The 17,815-nt window shown below is 35.1% G+C and overlaps 1 protein-coding gene across 2 annotated transcripts in view; it reads right to left on the bottom strand.

Annotated features, from left to right (window-relative positions):
- The window catches only part of XRN2 (5'-3' exoribonuclease 2), an 81,105-nt gene that overhangs the window by 56,104 nt on the left and 7,186 nt on the right, over positions 1-17,815 (bottom strand). For both annotated transcript variants that reach the window (XM_081290443.1, XM_081290444.1), the window contains exons 2-7: positions 4,578-4,705; positions 4,386-4,497; positions 2,245-2,356; positions 1,274-1,332; positions 1,108-1,197; positions 199-271 (exon numbers count right to left, since the gene is read on the bottom strand). In XM_081290443.1, coding sequence (XP_081146569.1) covers positions 199-271; positions 1,108-1,197; positions 1,274-1,332; positions 2,245-2,356; positions 4,386-4,497; positions 4,578-4,705 — 574 coding nt within the window. The remainder of the gene's footprint in view (positions 1-198; positions 272-1,107; positions 1,198-1,273; positions 1,333-2,244; positions 2,357-4,385; positions 4,498-4,577; positions 4,706-17,815) is intronic.

Below are 17,815 nucleotides of genomic sequence, written 5' to 3'. Positions count from 1 at the left end.
CATATTACAAACCACAAAATATTAACATCTTGCCAAATATTTTATAGTCAATAGCTTTTTTTCTTTTTCTGTTCCTTTTTTTTGGCTATGTTAGGGATTGAACCCAGCATCTTGCACCCAATATGCAAATGCTCTCCCACCGCAGCCTGGCCCATCTTTTCTTCATAGAATATACAAATATTTATAAGTGAGTTTTACCTCTTTGTCGTCTAATGTAATCCATGATTTTATGTTCTCCTTCACCAGGAGCACTAGCATCAGATAAAATAACCTATAAAAAAGGAAGTTTTTAATAGGTCATTCTGTTTTCTACCAACAACAAAATCAGAACTAAGAAAAACTGAGATGATTACATTAAGACAGTAATTCTAGTTGGAAAATTTTCTGAATAAGGTGCATATATTAAACACCATATATCATGTGCATATATTACTTAATTAACTTACTACATGGAATGGAAAAGACTGAAATGTCTAGCTAAAACACAGCCTTAGGAAAACTGATAAGTTTACAAGTTTTTATTATTTTCACTACTATTAGAGGATAAAGCACCAAATCTTACAAACCCCAAGAACGATCAATAAAAGATACCAATTAAATACAGCTCACCATTTCTAATTCAAGGAAAACACATTTATGAACCTAAAATTACATAAAAGTTCATTTACAGAGCAAAAAAGTTCATTTACATTTTACTTATGAGAACAGTCATTTTTAAAAGGCAACTCCACAACTTATTTTGGCTATATTTTAGTATCTAACTACTGAATTTTCTACTTAAAAACTATATTTTTATACACATACATGTTATACACACACACACACACACACACACACACACACATACTTTTTTTAAAAAAAATTATGAAACCCTTTTTATGGCTCCACAGTGATAGTAAGGGAACAAAATTGGCACTGAGAGAAAATTCAGCTATCTAAAACCTGACCATGCAAGGCACCCCATTTCCAATAACCTTGGATGCTTCTTTTCCCTGATAGTCAATGGGCATTTTATGGAGGGAAAAAGTATAAATAATATCAGTCATATCAAAGTGCAATCTCAATGATCACTCTCATCTTTTTGAAGTACCAAAATGTGAAACTTACTGTCAAATTTTTCCACCCTGGGTCATTATTTAAACGATCAGCTATGTAATAGCGAAGGCATTTAGCAAGATTGTCCATGAACTCAGTTCCCTAAAATGATAGAAGGAAATGAATTAACCTATCATTTAAGAGTTAGCAATAGCTAGCAAAATATAATACTACTTACTGGTGTAATACAGTTGCTGTCAAATCTTTCTTTTACTTCTTCTGGAGGAAGAAAGCCACCTAGAGAAAAGAGGCAATGTTTTGTTTTCCCCATAAAAAAGTGAAATAAATTAATCAATATTAAGGCAGAACAACAAGAAAAAGTTCAAATACAAAAGAAAAAGAACCATTGTTATCTAAGGAAAATTTTCCTCTTAGGGGGAAGAAAATAAGATTCCTCCTCTGAAATTTAAATTAAGCTTTTCAACAAACTGTAGAACAACATATGCTATACAAGATATACTATATTGTTACTTAAAACATAAAAATTATGAAGCTCTTATACACACACACACACACCCCTGATTAGGGTTTTAATTTTGATAACAGTTCTTAAGATGATATAGAAAAATAAAACTAAAACTTTGAGTTTATCAGAGCTTTATGTAAGAAATAAAATTATGAGCTAACAGGATATGAAAATCCAATTTTTTCCTCTGTATCTCTGATTAGCTGCTTCTTAAGAAATAATATATCCTATAGCATCTTCAAGAAAGAAAACATCTTTAAAATGAAAAACATTCTATCATGAATATAAACAGGTTTTTAAGTCTTAATTACAAGCTGTGGTTAAGGTAACTATATTTGCACACTTCCAACAAATTAACGTAAAATGTATTATAACTGCAGGCCTATGACATCATTTTTCCAACTGTAAAGTATAATTGTCTTGAGTAAATAAATTGTGGCTTTCCTGATCTGTTATCATTGTCTTATATAGCAGACACCAAACAAATCACCCTGCTAAAATCACTAACCATTCCTCACCTCACCCACAGGCCGGCAGGTTAGGAGAGACCCAATTAGCATCAACTGCTTCTGACCGTCTTCCTCATTGACACTTAGTCAGCATCTATCTCTGTACCCACCAGGAATTTCAAGGCTTTGTGGAACACCAATAAAAAGTCCAACATCAAAATATAAATTTTCTACCTTTGGCCAATATTTCTTCCCTGACTCGCTGCTTCTCAACTGCTGCTTCCATTCCTTCTTTTGATGCTCTGAACCTCCTTGAACGCTGCTGGTTCATTTTAGCACGTGGTGCCTGAAAACATTCATTTCATATTCACATAATACTGTTCACAAGTAGATCTGTATATTATTTGCAATCAATCATTCTTATAAAAAGAGCACACTAAAATGGAAGGTAAGTACCAAGTCTAATAATCTTTTCATGATAAGAGAGCAGATCCTGAAAACTTAAATTTGGACCAAGAATCTCAAAGCAGAGCTTTATCAGATGAGTGATCGACAAATGAACAAACATTCTATAAAACCACATAGTTCATATTACAAAGGGTCACAGCCTAATGCTAATTCTCCTGGGTTAGGGTGCTTCAAGGTAGACAAGACCTAGCCAGAATTAAGAGAGTACTTACTACAGGGTCAGGGAGACCTTTCCTATGTCCAAGACTTAAAAGGAAAGGCAATCTCCAAATCAGATTCACAATGTCCCATGAAGCAATAGAGAACTTTTTTCTGACCTGCAGGACCTCAATGTACTTCTATTTTGTATTTCCCACATTAAGGTTCATAATTCCTTTTCAATACAGCAAGACAATTAGAAAGGGAGCAATGTTTTAACCCAAAGTACTTTTAAATCATTCTAACCAAATGTAACTTAAATCACAGAAAAAGCCTAAGTGAAGTGAAATGGACTGTTAAGTTTTCTGCAGTTACTGAGATGAGTTTTGAAGTTGGAAGAACTCTGCAATATTTTGACAACATCTAAGTTTTATAATATTCCTTTAAAAAGTTCTTTCTGTAAAATGAGACTACCTAATATAGTCCTCTCATATAATAAATTCTATGACCTAAATGTACACTTCTACAAAAAAATGCATGTATACATGCACATATATACATACACATAAATATGCACATATTTTATACTTGACTTAGCAAGAGCATACTGGAGTAAAATTAAAGACTTTCTTCAAGAAGTCTAGCTGAATGTGAATTGGAATATGCTCTTAACAAGATGTATTCCTGTTCTTTTTTCTCCTTACTCCATTGTAACTGCAAGATAAAAAGAAGCTAAGAGGGGCTGGGGATGTGGCTCGGGTGGTAGCGCGCTCGCCTGGCATGCGTGCGGCCCGGGTTCGATCCTCAGCACCACATACAAAGATGTTGTGTCCCCCGAGAACTACAAAATAAATATTAAAAAAAATTCTCTCTCTCTAACTCTCTCCTCTCTCACTCTCTCTTAAAAAAAAAAAAAAAAAGAAGAAGCTAAGAGTTTTCACTGAGTAAAAAGATCCATAGTAATGTTAATTTTCTTGGAGTCAAGTTCTCTGGATTTTCAAAATCATTCTATTAATCACCAGGATGTACTAAATCTAAAAGAAAATTTAGTTGCCTATAGCTAATAAATTTAGGGTTATGATTTACCCTAATTTTCTTATATCTTAATGTATAATTTAGTGGTCATTTATAACCTAACCTACTTGGTATAATTACCATAAGTCAGTAAGATACTCTGCTCTTAAATTACTGAGATTACTGCTCACTGTCCAAACTTCTGAGAGTGGCATGTGAGGCTGTCTTTAATTATTGCTCTACTTCCCTTTTCAATCCAAATTACTTGTAGTTATCCAAATGTATCAGTGTAGTCAAAGGCATGGAAAGTGTGTTAACCCAGCAGCACATTTAAGAATCTGGAAGGTCATCCCTCCTTTCCACAACTCCCACTCATTCCTCAACACAATGGCTACCAATCTCCAATATTCTTCATCCTTAAAGAAATGGGATAAAAGTCGTCTTCTTTATCTCCTAATTTCTATAGCAGCCCTGGCTTCCTCAACACCTTACATGTATTATTGAGTACCTGTAACTAAACTCACTCATGGATCTATGTCTCCTTCCTTTTAATGGAAAGTCCTTCAAAAAGAAGGGCATTCACCAATATCCCCCACAGTACCTGGCACAAAATAAGTACTAAAAAATGCCTGAATGAATGACTAAAGCAACAGGCTCTATCAACATGTTTCACTGTTTAGCTGACTTTCATTTTACGCACTGGAAACACAACAAAAATAAAAGGAGGCTTCTAAACTAATTATTTTAGCACTCACCACTCCATCTATTGCCATGTAGAGAAGTCGTCTTGGTCTTACAATATTGAAAAGTCTGTCAATGTACTCAAAAATTGCAACCATCATCTCATCTTCATTTTTTGGTGCTGGTCTATAATGATAAGCAAACAATGTAATATAATGTACTTCCTTTGTGACTTGTGATACCAGTGACAAAAATGAATTACGTACTTGTCTTCAGGATGAGTACAGGGATGGATGATTCCATTCATATCCAAATACAGATTATCAAACTCCACATCATTTGGATTAGGTTTACTGGCATCAACTGGAATCTTGACACCATTGCATTCTTTTGGCTATGAGGAAGTGATAATTAATAGTAGTTTTTTCAGGTCTAAAAATGACAGATCCTAGGCTCAATATGAACCTGTTTCATTTCTGAACTGGAAATAAAACACTTCAAGTAATAAATTATAAGATATTGTCTTATTTTATTCCTTAAGACAAACTGAAGCAGAAAACTCGTCCATTCAAAGTACAGGGCTTATAACACAAGTTAATTTTGACAAATGTGGGAGATTTTAATCAAAATTCTCAAATCACTCAAATTGTTCTAAGTGAGAGATCAAGGGATTCATCTTAGAATTAATTTCACCCACATAAATAAGTCCTGTCAATTTTACCTAAAAAATGCCTTTCCATTTCATCTTCTTTTATTCCTACTACCAGGAACATTAGATTATCATATCCTACCTAAAAGGTCACAACAACCTTCCTATGGATTGCCTCCCCAGGAGACTCTCATTTCCAGCCCACCTGCTATACTATCAGAGTCCTCCTTTTAAAACATAAATTTGCCTGTCTTAATCTTGTCTAATTTTCCAGTGATTCCCAAAGCAGGAGCTAACCAATGAGCCTGATCTAGTCTCCTGTCCTACTGCCAAAATGTTGAGGTACACTTGATCTCTCAAAAAGTTCCTAGGAAATGCTCTTCCATCTCTCAATGCCCTTTCCTAATACATCTCCTTTCTGAAAGGCTTCTTCCTCTCTACCAGCACTCACTTCCTGAAATCTTATTAATTTTCCAAGGTCTAGACTCAGATCAAATGTCACTTACTTTATAACACCTGTACACTATCTGTGAAGAAATTAACTTCATTTCTTCTCCAAGATTTCCTTAGAATTGTGCTTACTCTCTGTAAGCACAATAGTTGTACAATTAACCTTTTATTCTAACCTAACTACACTGTGATTTCTTCAAAAGGTAAGGCCTACCCACTGTTCAACTGTATTTTTATAAATGGTATTATCTTTGTATTTTCCTACCAGAGTTCCAACAAAAGATTAACAACATGAGATCCAGTTTTTACTGTTATTAATAGAAAGTCGTTCAAAAAATAACAGTTCTTTAAACACATACAAAGCAATCTAGCAAAAATATACTGTAGACAATTTAAAAGCCCTTCATGTACATGTTACATTATAGATAAACCTCAAAACATTATGTGAAATCAAAGAAACCAATCACAAAAGACTACATATTGTATTGATCCCAATTATATGACAGTATAGACAAATCTATAGACAGAATGTAGATTCATGCTGTTTCAAGGTTAGGGTGAAAGAAACGTGAGGGAGATGGGAAGTTACTTCTAACAAACACAACACTGCTTTAGTTGTGATCAAAGTGTTTATAATTAGATAACTGTACTACTCTATCAAGTGCATTTCATGATACATAAATTAAATCTTAATAAAGCTATTTTTAGAAGAATAAAAAAACAAAAGTCAGCTTAATTAGGGGAGGAAAAGCCTATCAAAAGAGAATAATAGGGCTGGGTATGGTGGTGCACGCCTAATTCCAGCAATTCAGGAGGCTGAGGCAGGAAGAGCATAACTTAAAAGCCAGCCTCAGCAATTTATTAAGGCCCTTAGGAATTTAGCAAGACCCTGTCTCAAAATAAAAAATAAAGAAGTAGTTATGCACCCCTGGGTTCAATCCTTGATATCAAACATAAACAAATAAATAAAGACATCAAAAATAATAAGCTAATATGTTCATATACTGGATTGCCAGACAAAAGTGATATTCTAAAAAAAGTGTGAATGGTCATAAATATACTGTTTAGCCAAAAAAGCAAGTCACAAGAGACTACATACTGTATACCATTTACACAAAGTTATGAAATAATATTAGATACTATTCAGGGATGAATACAGAGAAAAGCAAATGAAGTTTAAAAAATGAATTTCAGGAGAGTGATATCTCTTTGAGAAGGAAGAAGGACATGAGATGGAACCTCAATTTGTGTTATAATCAGAAGAAAGGATATGGACAGGAATTTAAGGACAGATCAGAGAAGAAGCTGTTAGCATTTGGTACATAAAGGGCTTGACGAGAAACTGTGTGTGTGTACACACGCACATGGGAGGTAGTAAGTGGCAAGGAAAGCAGGAAGACAATTCTTGGCAGTCTATGCAAAAATAAATAAATAAACAAATAAAACACCAAACAACCAAGTTCTGGTTCAGTCAAGAGGCTATCTACCTTTCTATCTAACCCCTACACTTCCGAGTTCACATCTTCCTTTCTCCTGTAACAAGCAGCTACCACACTCAGGAAAACCAATACTCATCTTTTGAGCCTCACAAAGTAAGCATTTTATTCTGGGCCATATGATCTCAGATGCAAACTCTAATCTCTAATTTTGTATTGTGAAAGTAGCCAAAACAAGATATATATGAATGTGTGGCTGTGTTCCAATAAAACTTTAGTCACAAAACAGGTCACTGGCAGGCTAATTCCTACCCTAGAGCTTACACAGCACTAGGTATTATAGCTCTTCAATGAATACTGAATGTAGCTGCACAAGAATTTCTATCTCCACTACCCAGGAAAAAACCACAGTATTGGGAAAGTGGCATGTAAGGATGCCAATCTTGAGAAAAGAAGTCCAATAAGAAAACTGAATATATTTTCCCCTCAAGAGAACTGCAAACACATTCAACACATACTACATAAATTTGGAACTCCTTTTTTCAAGAGATTTTGATGTCAACAAAGGAACAGACTCCTCAAAAACTTTGTCAAATACAGTATCAGCATGTTTCCTGTTGGGTTAAAAAGAGATCCTTAATCAAAGGGCATCTAAAATAAGAGTCACTCTGAATCTTAAAACCAATTAATTTCATATAATAACTTTTCATTATCTTTTGGGGCCTTCAGATGACACACCGAGAACACACTGCATTTTACCCAAGACCATATGAAAAGTTGAACAAAGTAATTGCATACCTATGGTGGAAAACCTGAGGCAGAACCTTCTGTGGACAAGAAAGCACAAGAGATGCCTGAAATATGGGAAATTAGCAGCCTGACTGAAGACAGAGTACAATACCTACAACATGGTAGAGGAGAGATGCTGCTGATGGTGGGAGAAAACAAGAGGGATCCACACCCAGAGAGGGAGCTCAAGGGACAGCTTCTGGAAGACCCATCAGAATAGAACCAGTTGGGAGGGTCAACCCCTGCCCTCTCCTCTCCTTCCCATCATGTCCCACTGTCTAAGACAACTTGAGACATGCATTCCCAGAGGATATGGAACTTGGGTCAGAAGGAAGGGCAATGCCTGACTGACAAACAATTCCATGAAGAAACAGGGAGCAACCCTATCCAGAATGGCTGGGAGTCAAGGTAGCTAGCTCTGCCTTAGGAAGAAGCTGACTCCTCCTCTACTTCATGGAAAAAGGAAAAGACACATGTGTCCTAAACCAAAAGTTCAAATATCAATGTATCTATGCACAAACATTCCAAGAAATTAAAATAAAGAAGGTATTTACAGAAAGACAATACATATACATAAATAATGGTGTCTGTACAGTAATTTCCCCCCTTATGCACAGGGAGTTATGTTCTAAGCTCTCCAATGGATGCCTGAAAGTGTGGATAGTACTGAACACTATACTGTGTTTCATTATTATAGATCCAAATAACTTCAGAACACATTTTTTTTCTTTCCTTATTGAGAACTTTCACCTTGGGTTAAAAACAGCATTTTATAGTTAGTTATTCTCTGGCATGTCAAAATTGCTTGCATCACCATTCTTGTACTCTGGGGCCATTATTAAGTAAACTAAGGGTTACCTGAACAGTGGCAGTGCAATGTGGGATGTATTCTTACACAGCAGCCCCCCACCATTCAGTTTCACTTTTCTAAGTTTCAGTTACCTGTGGTCAATTTTGGTTCCAAAATGTTTAATAGACAATTCAAGAAACAAGCAATTTAAAAAAAAACTGCAATAATGCTGCAGTAACATATCAATGAGATAACTGATATAACTACTGAGTAACCAACAGGCAGGTAGCATGTACAGAGTAAACACACTAGACAAAGGATGACTCACATTCCAGACTGGATGGTGCAGGACTGTGCAAGATTTCATCACACTACTAAGAATACCACACAATATACAAATTATGAAGTTTATTTCCAGAAATTTTCATTAACATTTTAGAACCAGAGCTGACAGCAGGTAACTGAAATCTTGGAAAGGAAAATTGCAAATAAGGAGGACTACTATATAAAAATACATTTCACAGTTTTTGAAGTAAACCACTAAAATCAATTTCATAAACTCATTGTTACAATCAACTTTATAAACAGAAACTACTGCCAGTAACAGCTGAATAGATGCATTTTTGTTTAGGCCTACATGGGATTTAACAACATCAGAAAAATCATGAATCATGTTTAAGGTTCCAGAGTAATGAGTGTGTCCCACTGATGAGAGTCACATGCCAAACTCTATGACTCATTTTAGATTTCCTTTAAAGCAGCTAGAAACTATAGGAAAGAAATAAGATGTGGGTTGTATTTGGGGAGAAATATACAAACAGCTAATGAAAGTTTCAAATTTTATTATTTTGTCTTAGAAAACAAGACTAAGAATTTATGTGTGTGTGTGCATGTGTGTGTTTAATTTTGATTTGCTGAACTAGGAATATAGCCTCACACATGCTAGGCAAGCACTCTCCCCACTAAACTTTATCTTCAGTCCTACACTATACATTTTAATTTAATTGCCAAATAGGGCATTTGAATACCTGTGATTACTATTTTTTCAAGTTTTCTGTTAGAGCTTCATTATTATACAGTGTTAGTGAAGAAAGACTAATAATTATCACTAACATTTATAGAGCACTTAAAATTTGACAAGCCCTGTTCTAAAGGCCTTTACTCATAGATTATTCTATTTTATGCTCACAATAATCCTGTGAGATCTGAAGTATTCCACTTGCAAATGCTTATGCTTACAGTTAAGTGGCTTTTCCTAAGTTAACATTGCTATTGGATTGAGGAACTAAGGATTTTAATTCAGTAGTTTGACCTTAGAATCTGTTATCTTGACCACTATGCTAAACTGATTAACATAATTTCACTAGATTCAATATTATGTGTGCCAAGGACTAATACCAGTACTATGGAGAACACAAAATATGTAAAATGTGTAAAAATGATCCTTTCTCTCCAGATATTGAAACATATGGGAGGGATCAACTTGCAACATGAGAGGGAGCAGGTCCACTTACCTGCTCCCAGTGAAACTGGTGAAAATTATTTTAAAAACAAAAACATTCAAAACTTTGGGAATTGGGCTGGGGATGTGGCTCAAGCGGTAGCGCGCTCGCCTGGCATGCGTGCGGCCCGGGTTCGATCCTCAGCACCACATACCAACAAAGATGTTGTGTCCGCCGAGAACTAAAAAATAAATATTAAAAAAATTAAAAAAAAAAAACTTTGGGAAATGTTCCTAAGGGAAAACAGTGATCTAATCAAGAGAACCTATGAAAATACTGGAAATTATCTCAATTGCAGAAAAGCACAGCAAAGTTAAACTTAAAGGAACTCTCAAGAATGGTGAAAGCTGTAAAAAGTAATTGGGAGGAGATCTATGAGTCTACTGGAAAAATAACCAAGATCACAGGACAGCTAGTTTACAGAAGAAAATTGGAGAATAAGAGAACTGGAAGGAGCCCTCCAGGATTTAGCAAAAACACTAAACACTGACCTCAGAAACTAATCCCAAGCCATAATCCAACTTCACTAGTTTGTAGAGAAATTTCTGTTGAAAATATCAGAGCAATAATAGGGTATGACCAGAACAAAAGGAAGCACTACCTGTGCCACTGTTATCCAAGGGTGACTGTAGGCATACCAAAAATCACACCGTCATAAGAAGCAAAACCAAAGGCATAATAGGGAGAAACAAGTTCACTAAAATAATCCAGCCAGTCAATAAACAAATAAAAGCCCTAGAAGGATTTGAAGAGAGCCCAATACCCAACTGAAATGTTCAGTTCGCAACCAAAAATAATCAGGCATGCTAAAACCAAGAAAGTATACTGGGAAAAAAAGCAAGAGCAGCTGCCTGTGAGCATGAGCAGATCTTAATTGATATTTTAAATTGGCCAGTATTACCTGTAAGCCATTTAGTTAGAAACAGTACTAAAGATGACTGAAGACACAAACAAAGGTATGACAAAAATTCATATTTAATAGAGAATGTCAACAGATTTTAAAATTATATACAAAAAGAACCAAATGGAAAGAGTTAAAAAGTAACTGAAGCTGGGTGCGGTGGCACAACCCTGTGATCCCAGGAACTCGGGAGGCTGAGGCAAGAGGATGAGTTCAAAGCCAGCCTCAGCAGATTAGTGAGGTACTTATCAACTAAATGAGAACTGTCTCTAAATGAAATACAAAATAGGGATGGGGATGTAGCTCAATGGTTAAGTGCCCACGTCCCAAGTTCAATCCCTAGTACCCTCCGACAAAAGAATTATGCAAGCCAAAAAAACAGAGGAAAAAGAATGAAGAAAAATACAGAGCCGAAAAGAAATACAGAACACAATTCAGTGCACCAGGAAAGGAGAAAGAGAAAGGAGTAAGGGGGAAAACACTCCAAGAAATAACAGCTGAAAAACCCCCCAAATTTATTAAAAGAAACTCACTATAATCCAGGAAGCTCTATGAACTCCAAGTAAGATAAACAGAATGAGACCCACAGACACAGAACAGTAAAAATGCTGAAACTAAAATATAAGGAGAAAGTACTGAGAGAGCAAAGGAGCAAATGAAGAGTCACTTAGAAGAGAATCCCCAAAAGATTAATAGCTTCCCAGCAACTCAGGAGGCCGAGGCAGGAGGATTGTGAGTTCAAAGCCAGCCTCAGCAACTTAGCAAGGCCTTAAACAACTCAGGGAGACCCTATCTCTAAATAAAATACAAAAAAGGGCTGGGGATGTGGCTCAGTGGTTAAGTGCTCCTGGGTTCAATCCCTGGCACCAAAATAATAAATAAATAAATAAATAACTGGCTTGGAGCAAGGATGGGGGTGGGGGTGGGGAGGCCAGAAAGTAGTGGAACGAATGAAGCAAGAAAAAAGAAACAAAAACTGTTAATCTAGAAATTTAGGGGCTGGGGTTGTGGCTCAGTGGTAGAGCACTTGCCTAGAATGCGCAAGGCCCTGGGTTTGATCCTCAGCACCACATAAAAATAAGTAAATAAAAATCAAGGTATTGTGTCCAGATGCAACTAAAAAATAAATTAAAAAAAAAAAGAAACTTAGGAAAGCTATTATTCAAAACTGAAAGTGAAATAAAAATACTTTTCAGATAAGAGAGAGAAAATATGTTGCAAACAGACTCAACTTCCAAGAAATCTTAAAGGAAATTCTTCAGGCTGAAAGGAAGTGACCCATATTATAATTCAAATTCAAAGAACTCTAGTAATTTTACACATTTTTTCCTCTTTACTTCTCTGAACTAAAAAGAAACTATATAAAATACTATACAATATATTGTTAGGTTTACTAATAAAACATAATCTATGTGTAATGTGTTCACCAATAACAGTACAAAAGGAAGTGGATAGAGGGTAAACTCTCAACAATGTATTTGCTGGCTTGTAATCTTATTATATATAACATATAACAACAATACCAAAAGAGGGAGTGGAATCAAGCTATGAAGCAGTAAAAGTTCTATAAATTGCTGGATTTAAGCAAATATAAATCTGAAGCTGATTCTTGTAAGTATATATGGTAATTCTAGAGCAATGACTAAAAAACACTCAAAAAATCATGAAGAAAATCACTACTGAAATGAGAAAGCTACATCAGAAAATATTCATTCCCTCAATGCAAAAGTAAGTAGGAAGAATAAAAGAAAAATGACTGAGATAGAGAAAACAAAAAGCAATGTGGCAGATGTAAAACCAACTACATCAGTAATTACACTGTGTGAATGAATTAAATAATCCAACAAAATGGCATAAAATCAAAATGGATTTTAAAAAATGACCCAACTACATATTTTCTACAGACCATACTCTTGAAATTCAAAAACTGAAAGTAAAAGTAAATGAATGGAGGATGGGGATATAGCTCAGTTGGTAGAGTGCTTGCTTTTCATGCACAATAGCCTGGGTTTAATCCCCAGCACCACACACTCACACACACACACACACACACACACACACACACACACAAAGAAAGTAAGAAAGAAGTAAATGGATGGGAAAAGTTAATTATGCAAAGAGCAACCAAGAGAACTCTGAAATGGCTATACTGAGATCAGATAAAATAAACTTTAAAACAAAACTGTTACTAGAGATCATGAAGGAAATATTATAATGATAAAAAGACAACCCATCATGAAAACGATAACAGTGAACCAAAACATGAAATAAAAAAATAAATGAATGTGACAATTCAATAAATAACAGCTGAAGACAATAACCCACTATGGATATGGGTAACACAATGATACAGAAAATCAATATGGAAACAAATGACTTGAACAACATCAAAAACTAGACCTAACAGACATCTATCTACAGAACAATGTACATTCAAGTGCACAAGAGAGTCTCTCAATTTAAAAGCGTAAAAATATGAAATTATATTCTCCAACCACAATGAAATTAAATTAAGAAAATCAACAGAAGGAAATCTGATAAATTCACAAATATGTGGAAGTTAAATAACATACTCCTAAATAGCCAACAGGTCAAAAAAGAAATCAAAAGGGAAATAAAAAATTACTTTGAGATCAGTGAAAATGAAGAAACATATACCAACACTTATGGGATAAATCTAAATTCCAAAGGGAAATTTATAGCTGCAAAGGCCTAAATTAAGAACTATCTCAGCCAGGAGCAATGGCGTATGCCTGTAATTGCAACAACTCAGGAAACTGAGGCAAAAAGATCTGAACTTTGAGTCCAGCCTGTGTAAATTAGAAAGACCCTGTCTTAAAATAAAAAGAAAGAGGTAAAAAAAGGGCTGAAGGCTCAGTGATAGAGTACCCCCAGCTTCAATTCTCAGTACCACCAAAACAAAACAAAACCCTCAAATCAATGTCCTAACCCTTCTATTTTAAGATATCAAATAAGGAATAAAAGGAATAAACTAAACCTAAATGAAACAGAACAAATAAAATCAAGATTAGAGCAGTAATTAATAAAACAATTTTTAAAAAGAGAATATCAATGAACCAAACATTAGTTCTTTAAAAAGAATAAAACTTCAAGACAGAGATGCCCTCTTTCACCACTCTGTTTAACATAGTTCTTCAAACTCTAGTCAGAACAATCAGACAGATGAAAGAAATTAAAGGGATACACATAGGAAAAAAAAGAACTCAAACCATCACTATTTGCAGATGACATGATTCTAGAGGATCCAAAAAATTCCACCAGAAAACTTCTATAACTAATAAATGAATTCAGCAAAGTAGCAGGATATAAAATCAACATCCACAAATCAAAGGCATTTCTGTATATCAGTGACAAATCCTCTGAAAGAGAAACTAGGAAAACTACCCCATTTACAATAGCCTCAAAAATAAATAAATAAATAAAATACTTGGGAATCCATGAAGGAGGTTAAAGACCTCTACAATGAGAAATACAGAATGCTAAAGAAAAAAATTTAAAAAGACCTTAAAAGATGGAAAGATCTCCCTTGTTCCTAGATAGGCAGAACTAATATTCTCAAAATCAAAAGCAATATTCAGATTTAATACAATTCCAATCAAAATTCCAATGGCATTCCTCACAGAAAAAGCATCCATGATATTCATCTGGAAAAATAAAGAAACCCAGAATACCCAAAGCAATCCTCGGCAAGAAGAGTGAAGCAGGTAGCATCACTATACCAGACCTTAAACTATACTACAGAGCAATAGTAACAAAAACAGCATGGTATTGGCACCAAAACAGACTGGTAGACCAATAGTACAGAATAGAGGACACACAAACTAATCCACAAAATTACAATTATCTTATATTAGACAAAGGCACCAAAAACATACTTTGGAGAAAAGATAGCCTCTTCAACAAATGGTGCTGGGAAAACTGAAAATCCACATGCAACAAAATGAAATTAAACCCCCATCTCACCATGCACAAAACTCAACTTAAAGTGGATCAAGGACCTAGGAATTAAGACCAGAGACCCTGAGCCTAATAGAAGAAAAAGTAGGCCCAAATCTTCATCATGTCGGATTAGATCTCAACTTCCTTAACAAGACTCCTAAAGTGAAAAAAATAAAATCAAGAATCAATAAATGGATGGATTCAAACTGAAAAGCTTCTTCTCAGAAAAAGAAACAATCAGTGAAGTGAAGAGAGAGCATACAGAATGGGAGCAAATTTTTACCATACTCACATCAGATAGAGCACTAATCTTTAGGATATAATATATAGATTCTACATATTAGAGACCATATCTTCTATGGATACGAATACAAAAATCCTTGACAAAATTACCAACCTTCCAGCTCAAAAAACTTACCACCAAAAAAACAAATAACCCAATCAATAAATGGGCTAAGGAACTAAACAGACACTTCTCAGAAGATTATATAATCAATCAACAAATATATGAAAAAATGTTAAATATCTCTAGCAATTAGAGGAACAGACACTTCTCAGAAGGTTATATAATCAATCAACAAATATATGAAAAAATGTTAAATATCTCTAGCAATTAGAGAAATGCAAATCAAAACTACTCTATGATTTTATCTTACTCCAGTCAGAATGGCAGCTATTAAGAATACAAACAACAATAAGTGTTGGTGAGGATGTGGGGAAAAGGCACTCATACATTGCTGGTGGGACTGCAAATTGGTACAACCACTATGGAAAGCAATATGGAGATTTCTTGGAAAACTTGGAATGGAACCACCATTTGATCCAGCTATCCCACTCCTCAATTTATACCCAAAGGACTTAAAAACAGTATACTATAGTGACACAGCCACATCAATGTTTATGGTAGCACAATTCACAATTGATAAATTGTGGAACTAACCTAGATGCCCTCCAACGGATGAACGGATAAAGAAACTGTGATATAAATACACAATGGAATATTACTCAGCATTAAAAGAGAATAAAACATGGCATTTGCAGGTAAATGGATGGAGTTGGAGAATATCATGCTAAGCAAAGTAAACAATCCACAAAAACCAAAGGCCAGATGTTTCTCTTATAAATGGATGCTGATCCATAATGGGGGTGGGGGGTTGGAGGAACTTGGATTGGGCAAAGGGGAGGGTCAGGAGGGGACATGGATGGAGGAAAGATGGTGGAATGAGATGGACATCATTAAGTTGGAGCATATAATGCTAAGTGAAGTAAGCCAATCCCTAAAAAAACCCAAAGGTCTAATGTTTTCTCTGATATGTGGATGCTGATCCATAATGGGGTGGCAGGGGAAGCATTTGAGAAATGGAGGAACTTTTTAGGGCAAAGGGGAGGGAGGGGATGGGGGTAGAAAAGATGGTAAAATTAGATGAACATCATTACCCTAAGTACATGTATGAAGATACGGAATGGTGTGACTCTACTTTGTGTATAACCAGAGAAATGAAAAATTGTGCTCTATATGTATACTATGAATTGAAATACATTCTACTGCCATGCATAACAAATTAGAATAAATAAATTTTTAAAAAATTAATAAAAAGAATAAAACTAACAAATCTTTAGTGAGTCTGACCAAGAAAGCAAAAATTCACATTACCAGAATCAGAAACAGAACTGAGTACATTACTGCCAACCTTCCAGAAGCAAAAAGAATTATTTAAAAAATTATTATAAATAATCATACATCAAAAAATTAGATAAAATCCAGGCCCAGATGGTTCTGAATTTTAACAAACATGCAAAGGAATAAATTCATACCAATTCTTCACAAACTCTTTCAACACTTCTGAACTCTCTCTTTTAAAATTCAAATAGAATTGCAAGGGAAAGAGAATAGTTAATATAATCCTAAAAAAGAAGAAAAAAAAATAAAAAGATTTCTATCTCCTGACTTCAAAACTTACTACAAAGTGACCATAAATCAAAACAGTGTGGCACAAGGTTAAACATATAGATCATTGCAGTACAATTTAGGGTCCAGAAATAAACCAATATCCCTTTGGTCAAATGACTTCTTATAAAGGTATCAAGACCATTGAATAGGGGAAAAAACAGTCTTTTCAAGAAATGGTGTGGGACAATAAGCCACATGCAAAAGAATAAAGTTGAACCCTTATCCCATGAACCTAAATTTAAGAGTTATACTACTATAAAACTCTTAGATGAAAACTTTGTTACCTTAGATTTGGTAATGGATTTTTAGATATATCACCAAAAGCCTAAACAGTAAAAGAAAAAATATATTAACTGACTTCATCACCAAAATTTAAAAGGTGGAAAGCCAACTCACAGAAGGGGAGAAAACACTGCAAATCATATATCCAGAAAGGGTTTTACATACAGAAGGAAACAAATATTCTCTCTCACCCAGTCCATTCCTCAAAAGAAAGAAAAGAAAAAGAAACAAATGGAATAAGCATATAAAAAGATGTTCCATATCATTAGTCATCAGGGAATTGTAAGTCAAACTACAACATATTATTTCACACACCCACTAGGAAGGCTAGAATCAAAATGTCAGTTAACAAGTGTCTGCAAGAGCATGACAGTTCTCTGGTGGCCTTAGACCAAATATTCCACTCCCAAACCACCTGCTCTGCCCCCACTTTTTCTTGCTTATGAGGTCTCAAAGTAACTGCAGAATGTATGTACTGGGAATGCAATATCCTAAAACAGGAAAGAACTGGCTGAAACTGCCAAGGCTTTTCCTGTCCCTCCCAGGGAATGGAACATCTTGAGATAGTGAGAACTGACAGGGACAGTCCGGGCTTTGTTCCTCTTTTCCCCCAGAAGCCAGATGCCAAAGTTTTTTTTGCACAGTGAGTCACATCACCCCAGAGGTATATAATCCAGGTTGTCTGCCTTTAGGTGGTCCCTCAGCTGCATTGAATGTAGGGCAGCTGAGATTTCATTTGCCCTAGGCAGTTTTCTTGAGTCTTGGGGAATCATCCCACAATGAATCAACATCAA

This window comes from Spermophilus citellus, assembly GCF_964194105.1.
Source record: "Spermophilus citellus genome assembly, chromosome: 4".
NCBI lineage: Eukaryota > Metazoa > Chordata > Mammalia > Rodentia > Sciuridae > Spermophilus > Spermophilus citellus.
This window is presented reverse-complemented; position numbering and strand designations above follow the sequence as displayed.